This window comes from Podospora pseudoanserina, chromosome 2 (genome assembly GCF_035222485.1).
Source record: "Podospora pseudoanserina strain CBS 124.78 chromosome 2, whole genome shotgun sequence".
NCBI classification, from domain to species: domain Eukaryota; kingdom Fungi; phylum Ascomycota; class Sordariomycetes; order Sordariales; family Podosporaceae; genus Podospora; species Podospora pseudoanserina.
The window spans coordinates 2618905-2639198 of record NC_085921.1 but is presented as its reverse complement, the minus strand read 5'-3'; the positions used below and the strand labels follow the sequence as shown (position 1 = coordinate 2639198).

The 20294-nt window shown below is 52.3% G+C and overlaps 8 protein-coding genes across 8 annotated transcripts; 5 read left to right on the top strand and 3 right to left on the bottom strand.

The window, feature by feature from the left end:
* Positions 1 to 330: 330 nt before the first annotated feature.
* Positions 331 to 1386, top strand: CEL61A (glycoside hydrolase 61; the record flags this gene model as incomplete). The annotated part of the gene is made up of 1 exon (XM_062944363.1): positions 331 to 1386. One exon carries the CDS (start codon positions 331 to 333, stop codon positions 1384 to 1386), a length of 1056 nt encoding a protein of 351 aa, XP_062803179.1.
* Positions 1387 to 3206: 1820 nt separating this feature from the next.
* QC764_206520 (uncharacterized protein) lies at positions 3207 to 6402 on the bottom strand. Its single transcript, XM_062944362.1, has 4 exons — positions 6149 to 6402; positions 5235 to 6085; positions 4702 to 5163; positions 3207 to 4647 (listed from the first exon to the last, which is right to left on the bottom strand). Exons 2-4 carry the CDS (start codon positions 5670 to 5672, stop codon positions 3424 to 3426), a joined length of 2124 nt encoding a protein of 707 aa, XP_062803178.1. The 5' UTR covers positions 5673 to 6085; positions 6149 to 6402; the 3' UTR covers positions 3207 to 3423.
* A 301-nt stretch (positions 6403 to 6703) lies between these two features.
* LYS4 (mitochondrial Homoaconitase) lies at positions 6704 to 10290 on the top strand. Its single transcript, XM_062944361.1, has 2 exons — positions 6704 to 7681; positions 7738 to 10290. The coding sequence occupies exons 1-2, from the start codon at positions 7667 to 7669 to the stop codon at positions 10066 to 10068; spliced, it is 2346 nt and encodes a 781-aa protein (XP_062803177.1). The 5' UTR covers positions 6704 to 7666; the 3' UTR covers positions 10069 to 10290.
* An 84-nt stretch (positions 10291 to 10374) lies between these two features.
* Positions 10375 to 10719, bottom strand: QC764_206505 (uncharacterized protein; the record flags this gene model as incomplete). The annotated part of the gene is made up of 1 exon (XM_062944360.1): positions 10375 to 10719. One exon carries the CDS (start codon positions 10717 to 10719, stop codon positions 10375 to 10377), a length of 345 nt encoding a protein of 114 aa, XP_062803176.1.
* A 163-nt stretch (positions 10720 to 10882) lies between these two features.
* tit1 (tRNA dimethylallyltransferase, mitochondrial) lies at positions 10883 to 12662 on the bottom strand (the record flags this gene model as incomplete). Its single annotated transcript, XM_062944359.1, has 2 exons — positions 12312 to 12662; positions 10883 to 12256 (listed from the first exon to the last, which is right to left on the bottom strand). Exons 1-2 carry the CDS (start codon positions 12456 to 12458, stop codon positions 10883 to 10885), a joined length of 1521 nt encoding a protein of 506 aa, XP_062803175.1. The 5' UTR covers positions 12459 to 12662.
* Positions 12663 to 12788: 126 nt separating this feature from the next.
* Positions 12789 to 15130, top strand: SEC61 (translocon subunit). Its single transcript, XM_062944358.1, has 3 exons — positions 12789 to 12977; positions 13206 to 14550; positions 14610 to 15130. Exons 1-3 carry the CDS (start codon positions 12968 to 12970, stop codon positions 14683 to 14685), a joined length of 1431 nt encoding a protein of 476 aa, XP_062803174.1. The 5' UTR covers positions 12789 to 12967; the 3' UTR covers positions 14686 to 15130.
* A 1279-nt stretch (positions 15131 to 16409) lies between these two features.
* Positions 16410 to 17364, top strand: QC764_206485 (uncharacterized protein; the record flags this gene model as incomplete). The annotated part of the gene is given in 3 exon segments (XM_062944357.1): positions 16410 to 16631; positions 16686 to 17203; positions 17223 to 17364. 3 exon segments carry the CDS (start codon positions 16410 to 16412, stop codon positions 17362 to 17364), a joined length of 882 nt encoding a protein of 293 aa, XP_062803173.1.
* A 580-nt stretch (positions 17365 to 17944) lies between these two features.
* On the top strand, positions 17945 to 18665 carry QC764_206484 (uncharacterized protein; the record flags this gene model as incomplete). The annotated part of the gene is given in 2 exon segments (XM_062944356.1): positions 17945 to 18568; positions 18588 to 18665. 2 exon segments carry the CDS (start codon positions 17945 to 17947, stop codon positions 18663 to 18665), a joined length of 702 nt encoding a protein of 233 aa, XP_062803172.1.
* Between the last annotated feature and the right edge of the window lie 1629 nt (positions 18666 to 20294).

Genomic DNA, 20294 nt, shown 5'->3' with positions numbered 1-20294 from the left:
GTTGGTCGCCCCTTGTCATTCAACATCATTGCCGATGATCGATTCGGCCCCGGGATGCCCTCCTTCATGCTCCGCTAGCACCGCGCCCAGACCTCCTCCATGAACACCCAGAACGCCTTTGGTCCACCTCACTGGACGTGATATGTCGTGAATGCTGCGGTAACATGGACCGAGATGCCCAAAGCCATCGAGTATAAAGATCGCCGTTGCTGTCACCCTTGGTTCTGGTTCTTCATCCGTCGATCAGCACTCCCAGCCATCACCAGCCCACGGTCAGACATCCTCACCTATTCATTTCAGAGTGAGACTCAGCACACACATCTCTTCACCATGTCTAACAAGGCCGCTACCCTTCTCGCCGCCCTCTCGGGTGCTGCCCTCGTTGCCGCCCACGGCCACGTCTCCCACATCATCGTGAACGGTGTCTACTATCAGAACTATGACCCGACAACCCACTTCTACCAGCCCAACCCCCCTACCGTGATCGGCTGGTCTGCTCTTCAGCAGGACAACGGCTTCGTCGAGCCCAACAACTTCGGCACCACCGACATCATCTGCCACAAGTCTGCTGCTCCTGGCGGCGGCTCTGCCACTGTCAACGCCGGTGACAAGATCTCCATCGTCTGGACCCCCGAGTGGCCCGAGTCCCACATCGGCCCCGTCATCGACTACCTCGCCAACTGCAACGGCCCCTGCGAGACCGTCGACAAGACCTCCCTCCGCTGGTTCAAGATCGGCGGTGCCGGCTACAACCCCAACACCCGCACGTGGGCCGCCGACGACCTCCGTGCCAACGGCAACAGCTGGCTCGTCCAGATCCCCGCCGACCTCAAGGCCGGCAACTACGTCCTCCGCCATGAGATCATCGCCCTCCACGGCGGCTCTTCCCCCAACGGCGCCCAGGCCTATCCCCAGTGCCTGAACCTCCGCATCGTCGGCAACGGCAACAACTCCCCCGCCGGTGTCGCCGGCACCTCCCTCTACCGCGCCAACGACGCCGGCATCCTGTTCAACCCCTACGTCGCCAGCCCCAACTACCCCGTCCCCGGCCCTGCCCTCATCGCCGGCGCCATCAGCTCCATCCCCCAGAGCAAGTCCACCGCCACCCGCACCGCCTCTGCCACCCTCCCCGGCGCTCCCGTCGTCACCCCCACCGCCGGCCCCGTCGTCACCACCTCCTCCGCCCCTGTCGTCCAGCCCCCCACCACTACCCTCGTCACTGTCACCTCCGCCCCTGCCACCTCTGCCGCTCCCGCTCCTACCGGCGGTGCTGGTGTTGCTCCCAAGTGGGGACAGTGCGGTGGCAACGGCTGGACTGGCCCTACCGTCTGCGCTTCCGGCTCTACTTGCACTGTTCTCAACCCTTACTACAGCCAGTGCATCTAAGTTTCTCTCTGAGAATTCTTGGAAGGGGGGAGATGTAAGAAAAATTTGGGAGGAAAAGAAGCGTTTTTTTTCGTTTTTTTTTTGCATGGTATAGCATAGCATTGCATTTTGGGGGGGAAGGGAGGAGATGAATCATCAGCATCAGTTTGGATGGGATGGGATTTGAGGAGGATTCAGTTGTATATACTTTTTGTTTTTGAGTTTTGGCTCTACCTTATTCCGGGAAAGAATGGAAATGTGTTTATAAACCTACTTACAAAGGGATTGGTGGTTGTGATTTGTGAATTGTACACTGCTGCTATTGTCGAAAGTTTTAAATTCTTCTTTGGCGGCGGAAGTATATGCTTTTTTCCCCTTAGTCATCCAGAGTCCTGGAGAGACGAGGGTTGTTAGATAGGTAAAGATGAGACAGGCATGCCAGGTACTTTGTGGACTCTGAATGACTACCGCCACACCCTGCAGGTGAAGAGGAGTACGAATCTATCTTCACGAGAACAAAATACCCGAACAATGACCCAAGATCTGCCCGAATCCTGTTCTAGTGAAAAGGTATACTAGCGGTACAAGAACATCTCCTTCCCTTCCGTCCATCAAGATAGATGATAACATCAATAGGGCTGAGTCCCCCGCCTCCCTGGGTACCTACCAACATCCCCAACATGCAGGTCATCTGTCGGGGAAGGTAATACAAGTCAACCATCGTCCCTGTGAAGCTCAAATTCGCTGCTTTACACCGTCCGGCCGTGCAAAGAAAAGCAGAAAAAGGGATGAAAGCATCCAGAGGCCCAAAAGATAGTCAACAGACCCCTCTGTTAATCCCCTGAGGCTTCTCGGCGATCCCGTAATATATATCCAAAGCCGTCCTACTATACTCAGTGGTCTATGGGCTCTCTTGTCAGGGCTACCAATCTTTTCTTCAGGGCCCTCATCATCCCAAGTGGAAGGTCTTGCTTCCTTGTTCGTTAATAGGCCCCGGTCAAGCCAATATCGACCGACCCCCGTGACTGAACAACATGTGCGGGTGGGGGGAGAAGATCCTGGCATGATGCAGTTACCTGTCATCTATAAGGTGAACTTGATAGGTAGCTTCGCCCCATCCATCCCAGCGTTAAAATACCTTCCACCCTGTTAAGGGTCCGGTAAAGTTGTATTGTGTCAGCCAGGGCGGTGGGAGTGCGTCAGTAATTGTTGGTAAGACGAGGGAGGTAAGTAAGTGACTGGTCAGATAAAATCATCAAGAATTCTCGGTTGGGCAGCCAAGTTGGTTGAACCACATCCAGCAGGACCCCTTCTTACAGGTTGGCTGGCGGGAGAGGTAGGCATGCGGTCAGCAAAGCCCTCCATCATCTTACCAGCATATCCGAAGCCCGACCCGGGAGTAATCGGAGTTACTTCCGCTTCTGACGACATGTCAAAATAAGGCAGACTTCCCAAAGAATACAGCGCCTGCAGCAGATGGGGATCCAGACTGGCAGCTGAGTTCCCTTTTCGCTGTTGTTGTTGTTGTTGTTGTTTGGGGGTTGTAAGAATAGTATTGCATCTGGGTGATCCTATACAGTGACCCAACATCGAGAAAACCCAAAAACATCTCATGTGTACACAAAAGCAAACGACAGGATCACTGAAAAATACTTCAAAATGTGATTTAGCCCTCCCGCTAACTTTACACCAACCCACCATGCTGCCCATCCCATGTCTAACAAAAAAAAAAAAAAAAAAAAAAAAAATATCGTCAAAGTCGTAAGAGTAGAGTTTTTAAACACAAATCATGAACCAGTATGGAAACAAAAGCCCAATGATACCAACAAATGTATCAACATTGCCAGCATATCAACAAACAAAACAAATAAAAAGGTATTTAGACCACCTCCCAACTTTCCCCTCTGCTTCCCCCGGTCTTGGAGATAATAAGCCATGTATATGTAAAATTCCGCCATATATCCAAAGTAAAAAGACAACTAAACCAAAAAGATTCTTTTGTCTTAACCACCAAAAATATTCCCCGCGAGCTCCATCCTTGTATCCCAAGAAAAAAGATCACCATTCTACCTGGGGGCCCATCCCAAAAGCGCCAAAAGATGAGCCTCCTGCCCCGCCATTTACCTGGTTCCCAAACATATCCCAGTCCAATGCACTAGCATCCAGGTACCCCAGGAATGAGTCCAGATTGTTGTCCGGAATGCCTGTGTGTGCCCCCACTGCCAAAGCTGCCGGTGTATAAGGATCTGGTGGTGTAGGCTCCGATTTGTAGTCATCGTTTGGCATCGATGTCCTTAGCCTGTCCACGTAGAACGGTGTCTCTGGCCTGTGGCCTGTCCTTTGCGTGAGTGTTTCTTCTCTCTTCCTCCACGCCTTCAGGATAAACACTGCAAGCGCGGCATGGAGTTTGTTGTTGGTGTCGAATAGCTCGGGGTGGAACGTGTAAACCACCTCGACCTGTCTCCAAGCCCGTTCGACTAGTACACCTTCTGTGCGGTGGCAGAGTTGGCCAGCCATGTACATGAAGATATCGATCTGGAAGTGTGCGAGGGAAAACCACATAAAGCCTTTGTCCTTGGTGGAGATGTAGTTTGCTTCGTTGTGCTCTAATGTGCCGATGGCGATTTTGAAGGTGTTGTCTTTGAGTGTGCGGACCTCTCCGCCCCATTCTGGCTGGTGTTTGGCTGGGGTGATGAGTTCCATGATCTTATCGATGATGTGCGTCCGCATGTTGACGGCCATTTGGTGAACTGGGCCGGCGAGAGGATCGCAATACTTGTCGAGAATGCTGAGGAGGTTGTTGCCCAAGGTTTCTACCGTCCGCCGGTACTCGATCATTTCTTGTTCAGGAGGGCCTCCTCCATCACGTTCGGATACAAAGTCGCTTTGTGAGGTTAGCAAGAACATGGTATCGAAGCCCGGAGTTTCCACCAGGAATTTAGCAAAGGCGTATATAAGTAAGCAGAAAATCATCTCTGTTGGCCCTTCGCGGTCCTGGAATGGCTCTGTCGCTGATGGGAAGATGTCGGCGTCGTTGAGGTTCTTGGGCGGTTTTGTGTCCCAGTTTCGTGGAAGGAGCGAATGGCTGAGGCCGGAGAAGATGGCATATTTGGAATCGACCATGATGATCTGCCACCATAACCGACGGCGCATTTCAGACTCGAATGGGGGGAGACCAAGAGTTTCGCCATCACGATGCATTCCCATTTTTTGGGCGATACGAATAACTACGCCGTTGAGAATCCACGCGGCATGGCGATTGTATCGACCTTGTAGAGAGATCTGTGCGCCGTGTTAGCAGCCGGAGCGCCTTCAAGACGATGCTGATGGACATACCAGGTAGATCACAAGGGCCTGCAAAATGGTCAAATCGTGGGTCTTAAGGAAGCCCAGCCTGAGCAAGGCCAACCGCACACCCGACGAGAACCTTTGAAGCGCTTCCTCTCTCGAGTAACCCAGCAGATTCTGACATTCATCTGCGTCTAGCGCGACAACAGCCATGAGAAAAATAGAGAAGAGGAGCGCTTCGACATTCTTCGGCAATGACTGCGACCCGCCGACCGCCTCGGCCAAGTACGGTTGCAAAGTCGGGACGTGTATAATCTTTGTCAGTGGGTTGACCCTGTCCAGATATATCTGCCACAGACGTATCACATGGGCGGCATCTGGCCAGAGTGTCTCGATTTTAATGTTGGGGGAACCATCGCCAAGGAGGAGATCTGAGTTCTCATCAGGCGCAGTATCAGACGTGCTATCATCGTGGTCATCCGAGTCGACTATTTGCCTCATTGCTCGAAGCTGTATGGGACGCATCCTATGTGAGTGCATGTTTCTTCCACTGCGATACACAGGCGACAAGAACAACCCACCTCATCATAAACAGAGCTCAGCATTGGGTTGTCTATGAACCGCATGCTCCCTTCATCCCTAACCAGCTGGCCGGCTGGCTGCCATTTGAGATAGCTCTCATCGAAGGCGGGCTGTTGCGATGCTCTTGGCGTCGTCACACTGCCCTCGGGCTTCTCGGTCGCATACTCTTTGAGCAACTCTTCACAGCGAGCCAGCCTCTCCTGGAGGTCCTGGTTTGGTCGTCTTCGCTTGCGCGCAGGGGCGGGAGTGGATGGTGTACACTTGACATTGGCCTTGGTGCAGTTGGAGCATGGAAAATTTCTATCGCATTTGATCTTTCGGTGTTGGCATAGAACGCAGGCAAGAATGCGCGTGGGCTTGTTCGAGGGTGGCGGCGCGACGGAGGGGTTCGATACAGGGGCCGAAGTGGTTGAGCTTGGGGTGGATGAGGATGCCATGGCGACGGAAGAAAACAAGCCGTGGCACAACCTTTGCCTTTGCGCGCGTCGGAGAGAGCACGAGAAACAAGACCAACAACGAAAGAGTCAGAAGAGGCGAATTGGGACTAATCAGCTAGCATGATGCTACGCCGAGTGTATTTTTCTCGAATCCGTATTCTTTCGAACCTAGTGGCTACCGCAAGGAGTGAGTAACTTGGAACCTCGTCGGAACCTCAAGAACAAGGTCGAGGGCGAGGGCGTGTGGCAGGCGTTAAGAATAGAGGGGCAAAAGAGGTATGGGTATGGTGGGGGTCCAGTAGGTGCCGTACCGTGGGCGCGGTGTGTAGATGGCGGGAGAGATCTTCAACTCCACTCCCAGACCGTTTTCGTTTTCGAAAGAAGCTCTCCCTGAATAATAACACCCTGGATGCCTAAGCTCAGTCAGCGACACTCTGTGTGACCTGTGCCACCCACCTCGGCGTAGAAGTACCCACGGTTAAAGTTTGAAGTGACGCTGCAGGAGCGGGGATATCTGATGCTTATTGGGAGATGCTCGTAAGTATCGAGTGAGGTGAGTTGAATCTGGCAGAGTCATCCAAAGTTCCTTCATAGAGGCTGCCCAAAGAGCTCCTTGTGTACCGCCGGAATCTTCCCGCCCTCGCTTTGGTCGACAGGGGCCAGGGGGACAACCAGCACTCCGAGTGGAGATATCTTCAATTGGATTTTTCAGTGTCGATTTGGTCTTCTCTGGTCCACTTGCACCTCGCAAAGACTGCGAAATGTGGCCGGGAAGTGTGCGTGCCGGCTACGTAATGCAACTGGTGGAGTCTGGGCGGCTTCTGTGCATCTCTTTGTTTGTCGGACATCGGTGTTGGTGTGTCCCCGATAGGAAATAGGACGGCTTTGTCAGCCTCTTATTAGCGCATAGCCGCTGTGATTGGGCCACAAATTCCCCGATTGGGCTGATTAGAGCGCTGCTAACCTTGTCCCCTTGATCGATAAGATTCTGAATACGCGGATCTTGGGACGGGAGCTCAAGATGCGAGGAATGCGAACACGAGCACGCCCGGGGTGGCCTAAATAAGCTCCCATAACCGTATCTACCAAGTATCTGCATCTTCCCAAAGCTCTGGGTTTCCTTCGGCTGTAACCGCAAGTTTGTTTACTTTAACCTCAACTTCGTGAGGCTCAACAAGTCTGCACACATGGAGATCCCAGGCCACCCACAGTGTTGGATATGGAACTGTCAAGTTGGCCCCTTTTCCAGCCCTTACCTTACCAGCGCCTCTTGCCGTAACTCGAAACAATCATTCGACGACGACGGAAAACTCGGAAATTATCTACACATACCGCATACGTATACCATAGTCACCGCCACACAGCTCATTTCTGGAGGCCTCTGGCGATACACAGGTCTGCGGACGGTGTGCGATGTTGCCGGTATGGTCCCGTCGCATGTCCGGGCAGGATTTGCTCCGATTATACAAACTGTCCGGAGCCCGCGCTACCCGTCCTGCGAATAAGAAGTACGGAGCACGGCACAGTATCCCGGGATCACATGCTTTTGAAGTCGTAAAGGTCCCGGCTGCGGGCTGATTTATTGTGCGAATTGTGGCTCATAATGAAACCATGTACATCAAAATGGCTCACCAGGGGTATCGACGCCCAAATTCCTCGGTGTTTTAAATGGTGCTGAGGTTATAGACGAGGTGGGTTCGGTATCATGGCACCGCGGTACTCCGTAAAGATGCCAAGGGCCACGGTGAGCCCTCTGCCGGTGGGCACGTGAGCAGTACGGTGAACGGTGAGGGCGAACGGCAATCTGGGGTTCAAACGACAGGGGTCTTTTGCCGGCCGGTGGCCACTCCCCACTAAAATTTCATGTCGCCCGCCCACTCGAATTGGAGACATTTGCAATCGTCCCCTCCGATCCCGCAATCCACTCTCCATTCGTCTTGATATCGCTGTGTGTTTTTTGGAATTGGCGAGATTGTTGCTCTCTCAAGACAATCATGTTTGCGCCTGTGGTATGTCGCAATGAACAACAACCTCATTTGGGACTCAATGGCTAACCATCCACCAGAGAAGAAGTCTAGCTCTGGCCGCAAGCCGGGGTGGCCGCCAGGTCCTCCTGTCAGCGAGGAGTCAGCGACCATTGTCGATTCCTCGAGTGCGCACCGCCGCCTATTCCACAACACCACGCCTTCGTCAAGAAGCCTTCCACTCGCAGCTCGAGAACGCTGCCCCTCTTCCCTCCGCCAAGTCTGCCACCCAAACACCACAAACATTGACCGAAAAGATCGTCCAGAGATACTCGGTGGGCCTTGCGCCAGGCAAGACGGTCAAGTCTGGCGACTATGTGACCCTCGCACCACACCACTGCATGACGCACGACAACTCATGGCCAGTCGCCATGAAGTTCATGTCCATCGGCGCCTCCAAGATTCATGACAACAGGCAGGTCGTCATGACGCTGGATCACGACGTCCAGAACAAGAGCGAGGCCAACTTGAAAAAGTATCGTCAGATCGAGGAGTTTGCTGGCAAGCACGGCGTTGACTTTTATCCTGCTGGTCGGGGTATTGGTCACCAGATCATGGTGGAGGAGGGCTATGCGTGGCCAGGAACCGTCACTGTTGCCTCGGACTCCCACAGCAACATGTATGGTGGTGTGGGCTGCCTGGGTACACCCATGGTGCGCACCGATGCTGCCAGCATCTGGGCTACAGGGCGAACCTGGTGGCAGATTCCCCCAATTGCCAAGGTTACCCTCACTGGCATTCTCCCACCTGGAGTAACTGGCAAGGATGTGATCGTCGCTCTTTGCGGTCTGTTCAACAATGACGACGTTCTCAACCACGCCATCGAGTTTACCGGCTCTGAGGAGACCATGCGTAGCCTTTCCATCGATGACCGTCTAGCCATCGCCAACATGACCACCGAGTGGGGTGCTCTCAGTGGACTGTTCCCTATCGACTCTGTCTTGCAGCAATGGCTCAGAGCCAAGGCGACGACGGCGGCCATGTTCAACCCCGAGGCCGCCAAGGGCAAGTTCACACACGAGAAGATTGACGATTTGATCAACAACCAGCTCAGAGCCGACCCTGGTGCCACCTATGCCAAGTCACTCTATCTCAACCTGTCTACTCTCTCGCCATTTGTTGCTGGCCCCAACTCCGTCAAGGTTGCTACCCCACTTAAGGACCTCGAGGCCCAGGATATCAAGCTGAACAAGGCCTACCTCGTTTCTTGCACCAACTCCCGTGCCTCTGATATCGCCGCCGCCGCTAATGTCTTCAGGGAAGTCGCCAAGGACGGCGTTATTCCCAAGGTTGCTGAGGGTGTCAAGTTCTACATTGCTGCTGCTTCTACGCTGGAGCAAGCGGCTGCTGAGGAGGCGGGTGACTGGCAGGTGCTCCTTGCCGCTGGTGCCGAGCCCCTCCCCTCTGGCTGTGGCCCTTGCATTGGTCTCGGAACTGGTCTGCTCGAGCCCGGTGAGGTCGGTATCAGCGCCAGTAACCGCAACTTCAAGGGCAGAATGGGTTCCACCGATGCCAAGGCCTATCTTGCCAGCCCCGAAGTCGTTGCTGCCAGCGCCCTCAAGGGCAAGATTGCTGGTCCAGGCTGGTACCAGAAGCCAGAGGGTGTCGAGAAGGTCATCATTGGCGAGGGTAACGGAGATGTGGTGCAGGACAAGGCCATGAGCATTGAGGAGGCTCTCGACAAGCTGATCGCTCAGGCCGACAGCATGATTGCCAGTGCTGAGAAGGAGTTCTCTGGTGACGAGGCTGCTGCTGCTGAGTCCACTGCCGAGGACGAGACCCTCACCGAGATCCTCCCTGGCTTCCCTGAGAAGATCGAGGGCGAGATTGTCTTTTGCGACGCCGACAACATCAACACTGATGGTATCTACCCCGGCAAGTACACCTATCAAGACAACGTCACCACCGAAAAGATGGCCGAGGTCTGCATGGAGAACTACGACAAGGAGTTTGGCCAGGTGGCCAAGGAGGGTGATATCCTTGTTTCTGGTTTCAACTTTGGTTGTGGTAGCTCGCGTGAGCAGGCTGCTACTGCTATCCTGGCCAAGAAGATTCCGCTTGTGGTCTCAGGCAGCTTTGGTAACATTTTTAGCAGGAACAGCATCAACAATGCGCTGATGGGCGTTGAGGTACCGAGGCTGGTGCAGAGGTTGAGGGAGACTTTCAAGGCTGATGGTGAGGGTAACAAGGTGCTTACCCGGAGGACGGGCTGGAAGTTGGTGTGGGATGTGAGGAGGAGCAAGGTCACTGTCACCGAGGGTGAGGGTGGCCAGCAGTGGAGCCAGAAGGTGGGTGAACTCCCACCAAATGTGCAGGAGATCATTGCGAGGGGAGGGTTGGAGAAGTGGGTTAAGAGCCAGATTGAGGCTTGAGATACCTGGTCTTGTAAAGAAGACTGGGTTTGGTTTTTGGTTGTATATAGCATGCATGTATGGCCCTCTTCTTTGCAGGTGATACCATTGTTTCTGCGTTGGTGGGTGGGCTTTTGGAGGATTTTTCTTTTGCTTGGTTACACAAAATATATGGTATATAAAAATTGGGGGTTCATGAGCAGACAGACGATGGAATGGAAAACTGAGATTTTTGATGAACAATATGTTTGAGTTTTTTTGTAAGCAGTGCCGTTGCCCTCTGTGTTTTGTCTTTTTTTTAAAAAAATTCTCTTTATACTGTCACTATTACTGTTTGGAAGAACTTCCCTCTCTTTCTTCTTCCTCTTCTTCCTGGCGGTGGTTGTCAAGGTCGAATGGCTTGGGGCCGATGGCGGTTTTGGTGATGGTGAATGGGATGGTGTCGAGGGGTATGGGGGTGGTTTTGACGGGGCGGTTATCCAGTACGAAATCCAATATCTGATCCCGGCAGCCGGGAAAGTTGTTGAAGCCGTTGTATTTGTTGTAGACCTTTTTGGGCTCACCGTAGAAGCAGGCGTGTATGGTGCCGAAAGGGCGGGGTAGGACATGAGTGTGGAGGTGGAGGGTGGTGCCGGGGTTGTAAGGGTGAGGTTGTGGGTTGGAGGTGGTCATGGTTGCTGAGTTTACCTATTTGGATTGAGGAGAGAGGAAAGAAGTCGAGAAGTCAAAGGTGAATTGGTTGCAAAAGCCTGAAATTAAGTTTGGTTGTGTGGCCCGCATCTAAGTCTGCGGCATGGGTTCGAGGCCCGGAGGATGTGTGGTAGATAGTTCATTTTTATTTGCCTTCCAAATTTTGTTCTTGTAGATTTTCGTCCTCGATCTTCTGTGTTTTTGTCTCTGGCTCCAAATTGCTATCATCATCATCAACCTTCGTAAGCGCCCTTGATGGAACGCGGTCGGCGGGTATCAACGCCCTCTTCCTCTTTGCTCTTACCACCTTGCTGTGTTTCGTGCTCTTGATGTGCTGTTGCCATAGTTCCTCGGTCAGCAAAGTCTTTTCGCACACCTCACAGTATTTTCGACATGGTGTATCCTTTCGGTTACTCCTCTCAAGCGCCTCGGCCAACACCTCACGAGCGGCCTCTGAGATTGAGATAGGAGCAGGGAGCGACTCCTTGCTGGCAAGAAACTTCTCCGCGATGTAAACGCCCTTTTCCAAGACTTCCTGGTGCCAGGTGTCGAGATTGGAGCTATCAAGGAGATAGAGTTTGTCCATCAGGTTCTCTTCCTGGAGAGAAGTGAGGGTCTTGGTAGACATCCACCTTAGCTGGTACTTAGCATACTGGCGGGTCGCTGTCTTGGTATCATCTATGCCGGCAGCCATCAACTTTGCTAGGTTGGCCTCATCATCCGGGTTTTCCTTCCGGGCTTGGAGATAAGGCTCGAACTGGCGAAATCCGATAGACTGCCAGATTCCCTTGGAACGATCGACTGTTTCACCGGTGGCTAGACGAGATTGGAGGTACTCGTAGACTTCAGAAGTTTCGTCTACCAGACCGTTCTTGACCATTTTGTCCACTCGTTTGTCGAGACGAGTGTTGAGGGGGTCGCGATGGGCATAGAGCCAAAAGATGAGAACATCACCAAGACTTGGGTCCTGATATGGCGATCTGGCTCGTTTCTTGGTTTTCTGTTCTGCATAGATTTCTGATGCTGTGCGGCCCGTAGCAAAGTAGATTTCAAGCGAGGTTCGAATCTTGCGGACGTCATTCGGGTGCCATTTGTCGGCCATGGCAGGATCTACTTCGTGAAGTTTTGCCCACATAGCTTCGCCTGAGCTGTTGAGGATGGGATGCTGCGCTGCCAGTTCTTCGCGGTTTGAGGTCCAGCCCTCCTCGGAAGTCTTCTGGTTCTCTACAAGTCTCTGGTCAAATAGGAGGCCATCGATGTAGTAGGAGCTGCCACCAACTAGGATGGGAAGTTTGTCTCGGGAACGGATCTCAGAGATGATACGAGTGGCTTCCTGCTTAAAGCGGGTCACGAACCAGGGATCTTCACCCAGTTCGATGTTACCAAGTAAGTGATGAGGAATCCCCTTCTGCTCTCTGAGTGTGATCTTGTTGGTGATGATGGGCAGGCCTTTGTACATTTGCATGGCATCGGCGTTGATGACCTCGCCGTTGAAGCGGGTGGCCAGCTCAACGGCGAGCTATTATGGGACAGTGGTCAACAACGGACGCCAAGGCTAGATGAGATGCACTTACATCTGACTTGCCGGTGCCGGTTGACCCATAGATGATAATGAGAGGCTTCATTCTCTTGATAATGGGGATTTGTGGTGCTTTTGATACTGGTATCTGCACGCGGGATGCTGTGGAGAAGAGTCGCAGAGTTTGCAGAAAGAACTTCATGTGGGAGGTAGGACGGGATGTTGTTGTGTGCGGCCAGCCAACTATGGATAGGTAAGCCAGCTCATAATTTTGATGAGATTCTCTTCTTTTTCCAGCTCCAAGTTCACTTTGAAGTGAATATGAGGCTCCCCATGTCTCTCCAACGGCCAATTGGAGAAGGGGACCCTTGGCGTTGGCAAAAAGCTTGGTCTGGTCGGAGCTGGCCGCAAGCTGGTCGCTGCACAGGGAAAGGGGGACGTGCGCAGCGTTTTGGGTGGTCAGGGGTCACGTGTGGATCCATTCGAAATTGGACACATCACAGAATAACTTTTGAAGCCAGATCTCTACGCAGCCGCCTCCTCTGCTCCATATCCAGAGCTGAGCATCACCTTCTTCCTTTATTTCTTCCCCCAATTGCGCCGACGACACTCGCCATCCCCCAGAGTCGTTGTCGCTCACTGACGCCCTTCCTTTTCTTCTGGATGGTTTACTAATTTATTTTTTTCTATTTCCACATCCCACTGTCCACCATGAGTTCTTGTGAGTACTTGACCTGGCCTGACCTGTCTGCCCACTTCCCTGGCGCGTCATGACGACAGCTTCGCGCTGGCCATCAACTTCGCCCAACAACAGCTCTCCCGCCTCTTTGGAGCTTTGCGCCTTTGCAATTGGCATCTCCTTTTGCCGATTCCGCCCTCTAGCATCGCCAGCTCCCACCTGAGAAGCTCCCGTTTGCGACAGTTGCGCTGACCAGTCTTCGCCATGCAGTACGATTTCTCGACCTGGTCAAGCCCTTTGTGCCGTTCCTCCCCGAGGTTCAGCAGCCAGAGACCAAGATTCCCTTCAACCAAAAGTTGATGTGGACTGGCTTGACACTGCTCATCTTCTTGGTGATGAGCCAGATGCCCCTCTACGGCATTGTCTCGTCAGACACATCCGATCCTCTATACTGGCTGCGCATGATGATGGCGAGTAACCGTGGTACACTGATGGAATTGGGTATCACTCCCATTATCTCGTCTGGCATGGTCTTCCAGCTTCTTGCCGGCACTCACATGATCGATGTCAACCTCGACCTCAAGTCCGACCGTGAGCTCTACCAGACCGCCCAGAAGCTCTTCGCCCTCATTCTCTCCGTTGGTACCGCCACTGTCTACGTCTTCACCGGTCTCTACGGCCCTCCCAGCGATCTCGGTGCCGGTATTGTCTTCCTCCTGATCCTTCAGCTGGTTCTTGCTGGCATGATCGTCATTCTCCTCGATGAGCTCCTCCAGAAGGGCTATGGTCTTGGCAGCGGTATCTCGCTCTTCATTGCCACCAACATCTGCGAGTCCATCATGTGGAAGGCTTTCTCCCCCACCTCGATCAACACCGGCCGTGGCCCCGAGTACGAGGGTGCCGTTATCGCTCTCTTCCACCTCCTCATGACCTGGCCCAACAAGCAGAGAGCTCTCCAGGAGGCTTTCTACAGACAGAACCTGCCCAACATCATGAACCTCCTCGCCACCCTCCTCGTCTTCGCCGCTGTCATCTACCTCCAGGGCTTCCGCGTCGAGATCCCTGTCAAGTCATCCCGCCAGCGTGGTGCTCGTGGCTCGTACCCCATTCGCCTGTTCTACACCTCAAACATGCCCATCATGCTTCAGTCCGCCCTCTCCTCCAACATCTTCCTGATCAGCCAGATGCTCTACTCTCGCTTCTCCGAGAACCTTCTGGTCCGTCTTTTCGGTGTCTGGGAGGCCAAGGACGGCTCTTCGCAGCTCTCCGCCATCTCCGGTCTCGTCTACTACATGTCTCCTCCCCTCAACTTCAAGGACGCCATGCTTGACCCCATCCACACCTTCGTCTATATTGCCTACATGCTCACCGCCTGCGCCGTCTTCTCCAAGACCTGGATTGAGGTTTCTGGCTCCAGCCCCCGCGATGTTGCCAAGCAACTCAAGGACCAGGGTCTCGTTATGGCTGGCCACCGTGAGCAGAGCATGTACAAGGAGCTCAAGCGCATTATCCCCACTGCCGCTGCCTTCGGTGGCGCCTGCATTGGTGCTCTCTCTGTTGCCAGCGACCTCATGGGTGCGCTCGGCTCCGGTACCGGAACTCTTCTTGCTGTTACGTAAGTTTACCCACATCTTCACTCTTCAAGTTGTACATCATGCTAACCTGTGTATCCAGCATCATTTATGGGTACTTCGAGATCGCTGCCAAGGAGGGTGATCTGTCCGGCATGAAGGGGATGATCATGGGTTAAAAATAGCGGATAGCACGCTTGTGCTTCTGTTTTTGCCCATATGAATGAAGTTAGGTAGCCACGATGTCATGATCTCAGCGAGGTCGTCGATACGAAAGGACTACCGGAACATATACCATATACACATTTTTTGATTTATTGTTGTTTGTAATGGCCTGGGGGAGTTGATCATGGGCCGCCGTGTACTGTATTAAAAAGCAAATGTCATAAAGGGAGGCTTCCTAAAAGTGGGCGGGGGGGCGTATTGCATCAGGAGGTTATTACCCAGGAAGTCAATTTGTTAGATGTTTGATAGCGTGGAATGGTCAGGGGCTCAGGCGCTCGGGATTGTTCTCCAGAAACAGGTTACGAATGGGTGACGATTTCCGATGAGGGTGCGATAGTGTACATTAACGTCTGGATGTTTGGGTAGCCTGTATATACGAAGCGGATATGGGTTCGGCAAGCTCAAAGGGCAGGTGACACGGCAACGTTTGTGTGCTGATGGATAGTGCAAGATGGACCAATCCTATATGCAGGACAGCGTGTACATGCAGCCAGAGGTGGCTCCCATGTGGGAGAGGCAGGATTTGTGTCTTCTAGTACCTTCACCGCAGTCGGATGTTGTGTAAGAGTTACTTGAGATAACGGTCGGTGTGCTGCACCGTTTCTGTCGGCCGTTTTGAACTCGAAATCAGCTGTCTTGAAACAAATGTTATTGTGGGGGTTCCCTCTGATGTTCAGTTGAAAAAAAGATTCACACTCGATGGTCAAGCAGTTTCTCAGGTCCTTGGCATGTGGTCATGGACAAAATAATAGACTGCAACTTGAAGCAAGGGCCCAAAAGATAATAGGAACATCTTAGTTCAAAGCCCTTAACCAAAAGAGCAACCTCCATTTCTTTTTTCTTTGATGTGCTTAATTGGCTGAAGGGTGTTTAAAGCTTAAAATCTTAGCTCCTACCGAAAGCTATTTCAAAATCAATCAACCTTATTTAATTGTCCACTCCAACAGGAACTGCTATCCTCTGGTCCCTCTTCTTGCTGGCTCAGAGTCGGGTTATTACTCAATTCTCGCAGGGCTCACAAAGCAAATTCAAGTCAATGTCCAGTAGCATTCAGTCCGCGCATAGGTGTCTCGATCCCCATTGTTTATTCAGCCAATCTCAGACAACAATGGAGATGCACCCATACAGGGAGGGCAATGTCCTTTCTATCAGAACACACGAACCTCCGCAGCCATTTGGATTCCAGCACGGGTTCTTCTACGGGGAACCGCCCCGGGAATGGAACAACTACCAAGGCGATGCTGGTTTTCCTTCTCACCTCGACGCTCAAATATCGTATGTCTTTGACAACCCCCCAGTTGAAACTGTTCCGCTAGGCTCTGGGGCTTTTGAGTTTACGATTACAAAAAACTGTCACTAGCCCCAAACAACAGTCTTTTGACGATCGCCATCGCCACCGCCCAGTGCTTTTAGACGAAGAAAGTGATGGCCGTCTCAAATATGACCCAGACTACGTCATCCGGGGGCCGTTACTATCCTGAGGAACTCCCCGAGCTTAGGAGAAAAGATCGACATCTGCCACTGGGTGACGAGCCGTACAACGGTGCGGTTGTGGTTGTCGGAAAGGTTCAACTTCGGGGTGATCAAGCACCACGAGAGGATGTTGCCAGGATTTATGATGGGGCTTACTACCCGGTTAGCCTTGAAGCTGAAGTTTGGAGAGCGAAAAGATACACAGATGATGGAGTCGCCACAGCTAGGACCCGGCCGAGCTACGCTTGGGTTCCATGGCTCATGGACCTTTGCTCTACCTGGACCAGCGGGGCACCGATGGGTCCGAATGGTCCTGTTGGAGAAAGCCGACGCCAAACCCAGGTCAAAGCTTCTCCGGGAGGCGAAACAGCACAAGGCAGGCCTTCCTCTACTTCCCGAATTCGACAGGCTCAACACCCTCAAGAGTCTGACCGACGCAAATGAGGAACTTTGGTGGTGGTGTGAGATCAATTGCTATGAGTTGCGCCCATACGATTTGTTGCTATGCAAGGACGGCACTGCTAAAATCATTAAGCTCAACCGAACAATTCTCCATTCGTTCATTGGAGATATGAAATTTCTTCGGCATCCTCGTACGGTGCACCCCGACCTTTCAGAAGACGAGTTCAAAACCATGGGCGAGCACATTTCACCTGCGTGGCGGCATTGGCCCTTTGAAGCTGATTCCTACGGCGTACCATCGTGGAAGCTTGTGGAGGCAGAACATCCCGAGGATACGGAAAGAGGTCCATGGGACGAGTGGGTTCCGGAGTCCTGGTTGGAAAATCCAGAGGAGACAGGGATCTGGTTGTTGGGAACCTACCAGAATGACTCCCAGTTCAGCTCTTTGGACGAATCATTCCTTGATGATGAACACCATAAGGAACTGGCTTCACAACTACTGCAACTGCTTGAGCAGTTAAGCCGTAAGTCAGAGGTGGAGCTTGAGGCTCTTCGACTCGCTGGGGAATTAGATAGCAAGTGTGTTAGTTTGAACAATTATTAATACGGTGAACAAAGAGAGAAAAATGATGAAGAGAATTTTGGTAACTGAGAGACTCATGTATACCCGAGACTTCCCGGCAAGACCCAATAGAACTTTGTTTTCTTCCGCCTTTCTTTCCGACCGTCAAGCTACTACCTTAGGACGCCGCATCTGAAAGGCGTTGAAAAAAGGCCGAGTCAGGATGCCGTTCTCAAGGAGCGGGAGGCGTTGCCATTTTACTTAACCCAAACTTTGATTCTAGGAAAGCCTCCTTTTGAATTAACTTTCAAACACCGATTTTAAATTTTCACCAGACACTTTGGTTTGCTTGCGCTGCTGCCTTGCTTGCTCACGAAGAAGATCAGTTCCATGTCTCGATGCCAACCTCGTACTCATGGGCCCCTCGAACCAGTGACCTTCACAAGGCTACTCGGCAGCCTGGTTATCGAAGCATGTCGTCACGGTCTTGACTCATTTTAAGCTCCGGCTGCTCGCGCGACTACCACGAATGCATTTGCCGTCGATTACGCTGTGTGATGGGTAAGTAAAACTGCGGAGTCCAGTCGAACCCACTTTGCAGCCATAGGCCATCAAAGATTGCAGAGGGGATTTGAATGGAGGTTTAGAGTTTTGAGGTGTTCGTGGCTTCAGCCAGGTACCTGCAGCTGTGTTTTTTCCTTTGCTCCCTGCTGCGTACACCCCAGCTTTATTCCCCTTAATTCTATCACCATCTGAGCTTTAACAAGAAATTCAACATGGAGCAAAAGCAGGATCCAGAAGAACACCCTTACACCAAACGGCACGACTCTTCGCATCAATTCACATGTACTTCCAAGTCCGTTTGGAGAGGCGTATGGGTATGCCTACTGTGGAAAATGGACCAGGGAGGTGAACAACTACGGTCGCCACTTTCCTCACACGAGAGGGGCTCAACTACAATTTGCTGTGGAAATCCCCCACTCGAGACGTGTCCTCCTGGTAGCGAGGAGTTGGTGTTCACGATTACCAAGACGATCCTGGGTCCCAAGGACTGGCCTTACGAAGAGGACTACGAAGAGGACTACTCTTATGCAGACCTTCCCAGTCTTCAACGCCGAAATCCCTATCTTCCCCTCGACGATGATGAGTATAATGGGCACATCGCAGTTGCCGGCAGCGTCCAGCTTCCGGGCGAGGAAACGCCCCAAGAATATATCGCCGAGATCTATGACAGCGCGTACTATCCAATCAATTGGGATATGGAGTGCCGAAAAGCGGATGATGGTATAGAACCGGACTGCGTGATAGACGCATACAACGAGCTCTGGTGGTGGTGTCAAATCGACCATGGTGAACTTCAGCCCCACGGCGTTCCCATCAAAAAGGACGGCACTGCCGTTGTAATCAATTTTCAGGAAGCCATATTTCGAACGTATGACCGATGGTGCCGCGGTCATGACTGGAGAATCCGGAGGGGGCGGGATTGTGGTTGCTTGAGAACTATTACAACGACTACCGGTGCCGTCCTCTTTCGAAACATTTTGTTGACCTCGAGGATCACACGAACAGAAGCGAAGAAATTCTGTGACTTCTTGAAAAGCTAGGTCGAAAGTCTGTGGCTGAGCAGGAGGCCGGTCAGTTGCTTGAGCTGAATGACGTAGGGAGCTCTGATGAGGTGGGTGAATCATGCTTAGATCGTGACGGCAGGTAGGATGGAGCCATGGGTAGTGGGAATAAATTGGGGGGGGTTTTTGGCAGCATACATAGCCTGAGAAGCACCACAATCTTTTCCTCCTCAGTTTGTGACCCTATTTTGAACACAACAATGTGGAAAGAACCCACCGTGACGGCTGGCAATAGATACGTCGTGGACAAAATAATAGAGATTACAAATTGGAATCACGGCTTCAAAACAGAATTAATATGCCCTAAAAGATAGTGAATATGCCTCCGAATGGTATATGAAGACCTTAAAATATATAACGTGCATGATAAGCGAGCGACGCAGATAAGCGAGCGACGCACTCTCCACCACCTTACTATAACTATCCTCAATTGCTAGACCACAACATTAAGAACCAACTACAATTACGTCAGAAACAGCTGAATCAGACCCTTCTGCAGCCTCCTGGCAAGTGCGGGCATTATGGCCAGGCTTGCCGCACACACCACAGCACTGAACCTTCGTACGAGCCCCCTGCACTACCGCCATCCGGCTGTATTTCTTCCACTGCCTCCCCACCCACGGCCTTCTGGTCCAGTAGATCATGTGCATCTTGCACAGTAAGTGATCCTCCGAGCCGTACACGTGTTTTTTTAGCTCTCCGGCGCTTACTTAGTGCCTCATTGGCCTTGCGGAGCGAAGCGTTCTCTGACTGAAGGAGGGCCACCTGGTGCATCACAGCCATCGTACCCTTAGTAAGCTGGTCTATAGCAACCAACATCGAGGTCGGGGAGCTATTTTGATGGTTGGTAATGCGAGTCTTAATAAGCGTTGACTGTGAGTTGGCTTCGGGGGTTTTGTGGTGTCTGGAATACCTAAGGTAGTGCCGTGCCCGGCCTTGAGGATGGGGGTGTTGGCGTACGAAGCTTTATATCTAGCTTAGAAAGCACCCTGGATCGTATGGAACAAGGCCAGCACCCGCAAAGCTACCCTGTATATTCTTCTCCGTTATAGAGGCGAAGAAAGCCTCGCGGAAGGTACAGAGAAACTCGAGCTTGCTTACGTGGTTGATATGTATGCGCATTAAGCCCTCGATCTGGCGGCCGTACGCCTGTTTTAGCGGCCCAAAGCAGCCAATATCGAGTGGCTGGAGGAGGTGGGAGGAGTGTGGAGGCATGCAGAGCGTGATAATATTGTTCTGCTGGCAGTGGCGCTCGAATTCAGTTGAGTGGTGGCTTTCGTGGCCATCGAGGATTAATAACCGGTATTTACCCTTCGTACGGAACGCTGTATGATAGTCGAAGTGCTTGATCTAATCTAGGCCTACCGGATTGGTAGTCCAGCTATTATCGGTAGTTGCGATGCGCTAAGTAGACGGTAAATTGCACTCGGTATACCAGTTGGCAAGGTGGTACTGTGCGGCCAAGATAATGAAGGGCGGGATAGCCCAGCCGAGGGCATTG

What these genes read in the sequence shown, in the direction of transcription:
- QC764_206520 (XM_062944362.1), bottom strand. Translation starts at nt 5,672, where the DNA reads ATGGCATCCTCATCCACCCCAAGCTCAACCACTTCGGCCCCTGTATCG. An exon ending in TGAGCTCTGTTTATGATGAG is followed by an intron (nt 5,164 to 5,234) that starts GTGGGTTGTTCT and finishes CGTCCCATACAG; the next exon opens with CTTCGAGCAATGAGGCAAAT. An exon ending in AGGCCCTTGTGATCTACCTG is followed by an intron (nt 4,648 to 4,701) that starts GTATGTCCATCA and finishes CACGGCGCACAG; the next exon opens with ATCTCTCTACAAGGTCGATA.
- SEC61 (XM_062944358.1), top strand. An exon ending in GGAACTCTTCTTGCTGTTAC is followed by an intron (nt 14,551 to 14,609) that starts GTAAGTTTACCC and finishes CTGTGTATCCAG; the next exon opens with CATCATTTATGGGTACTTCG.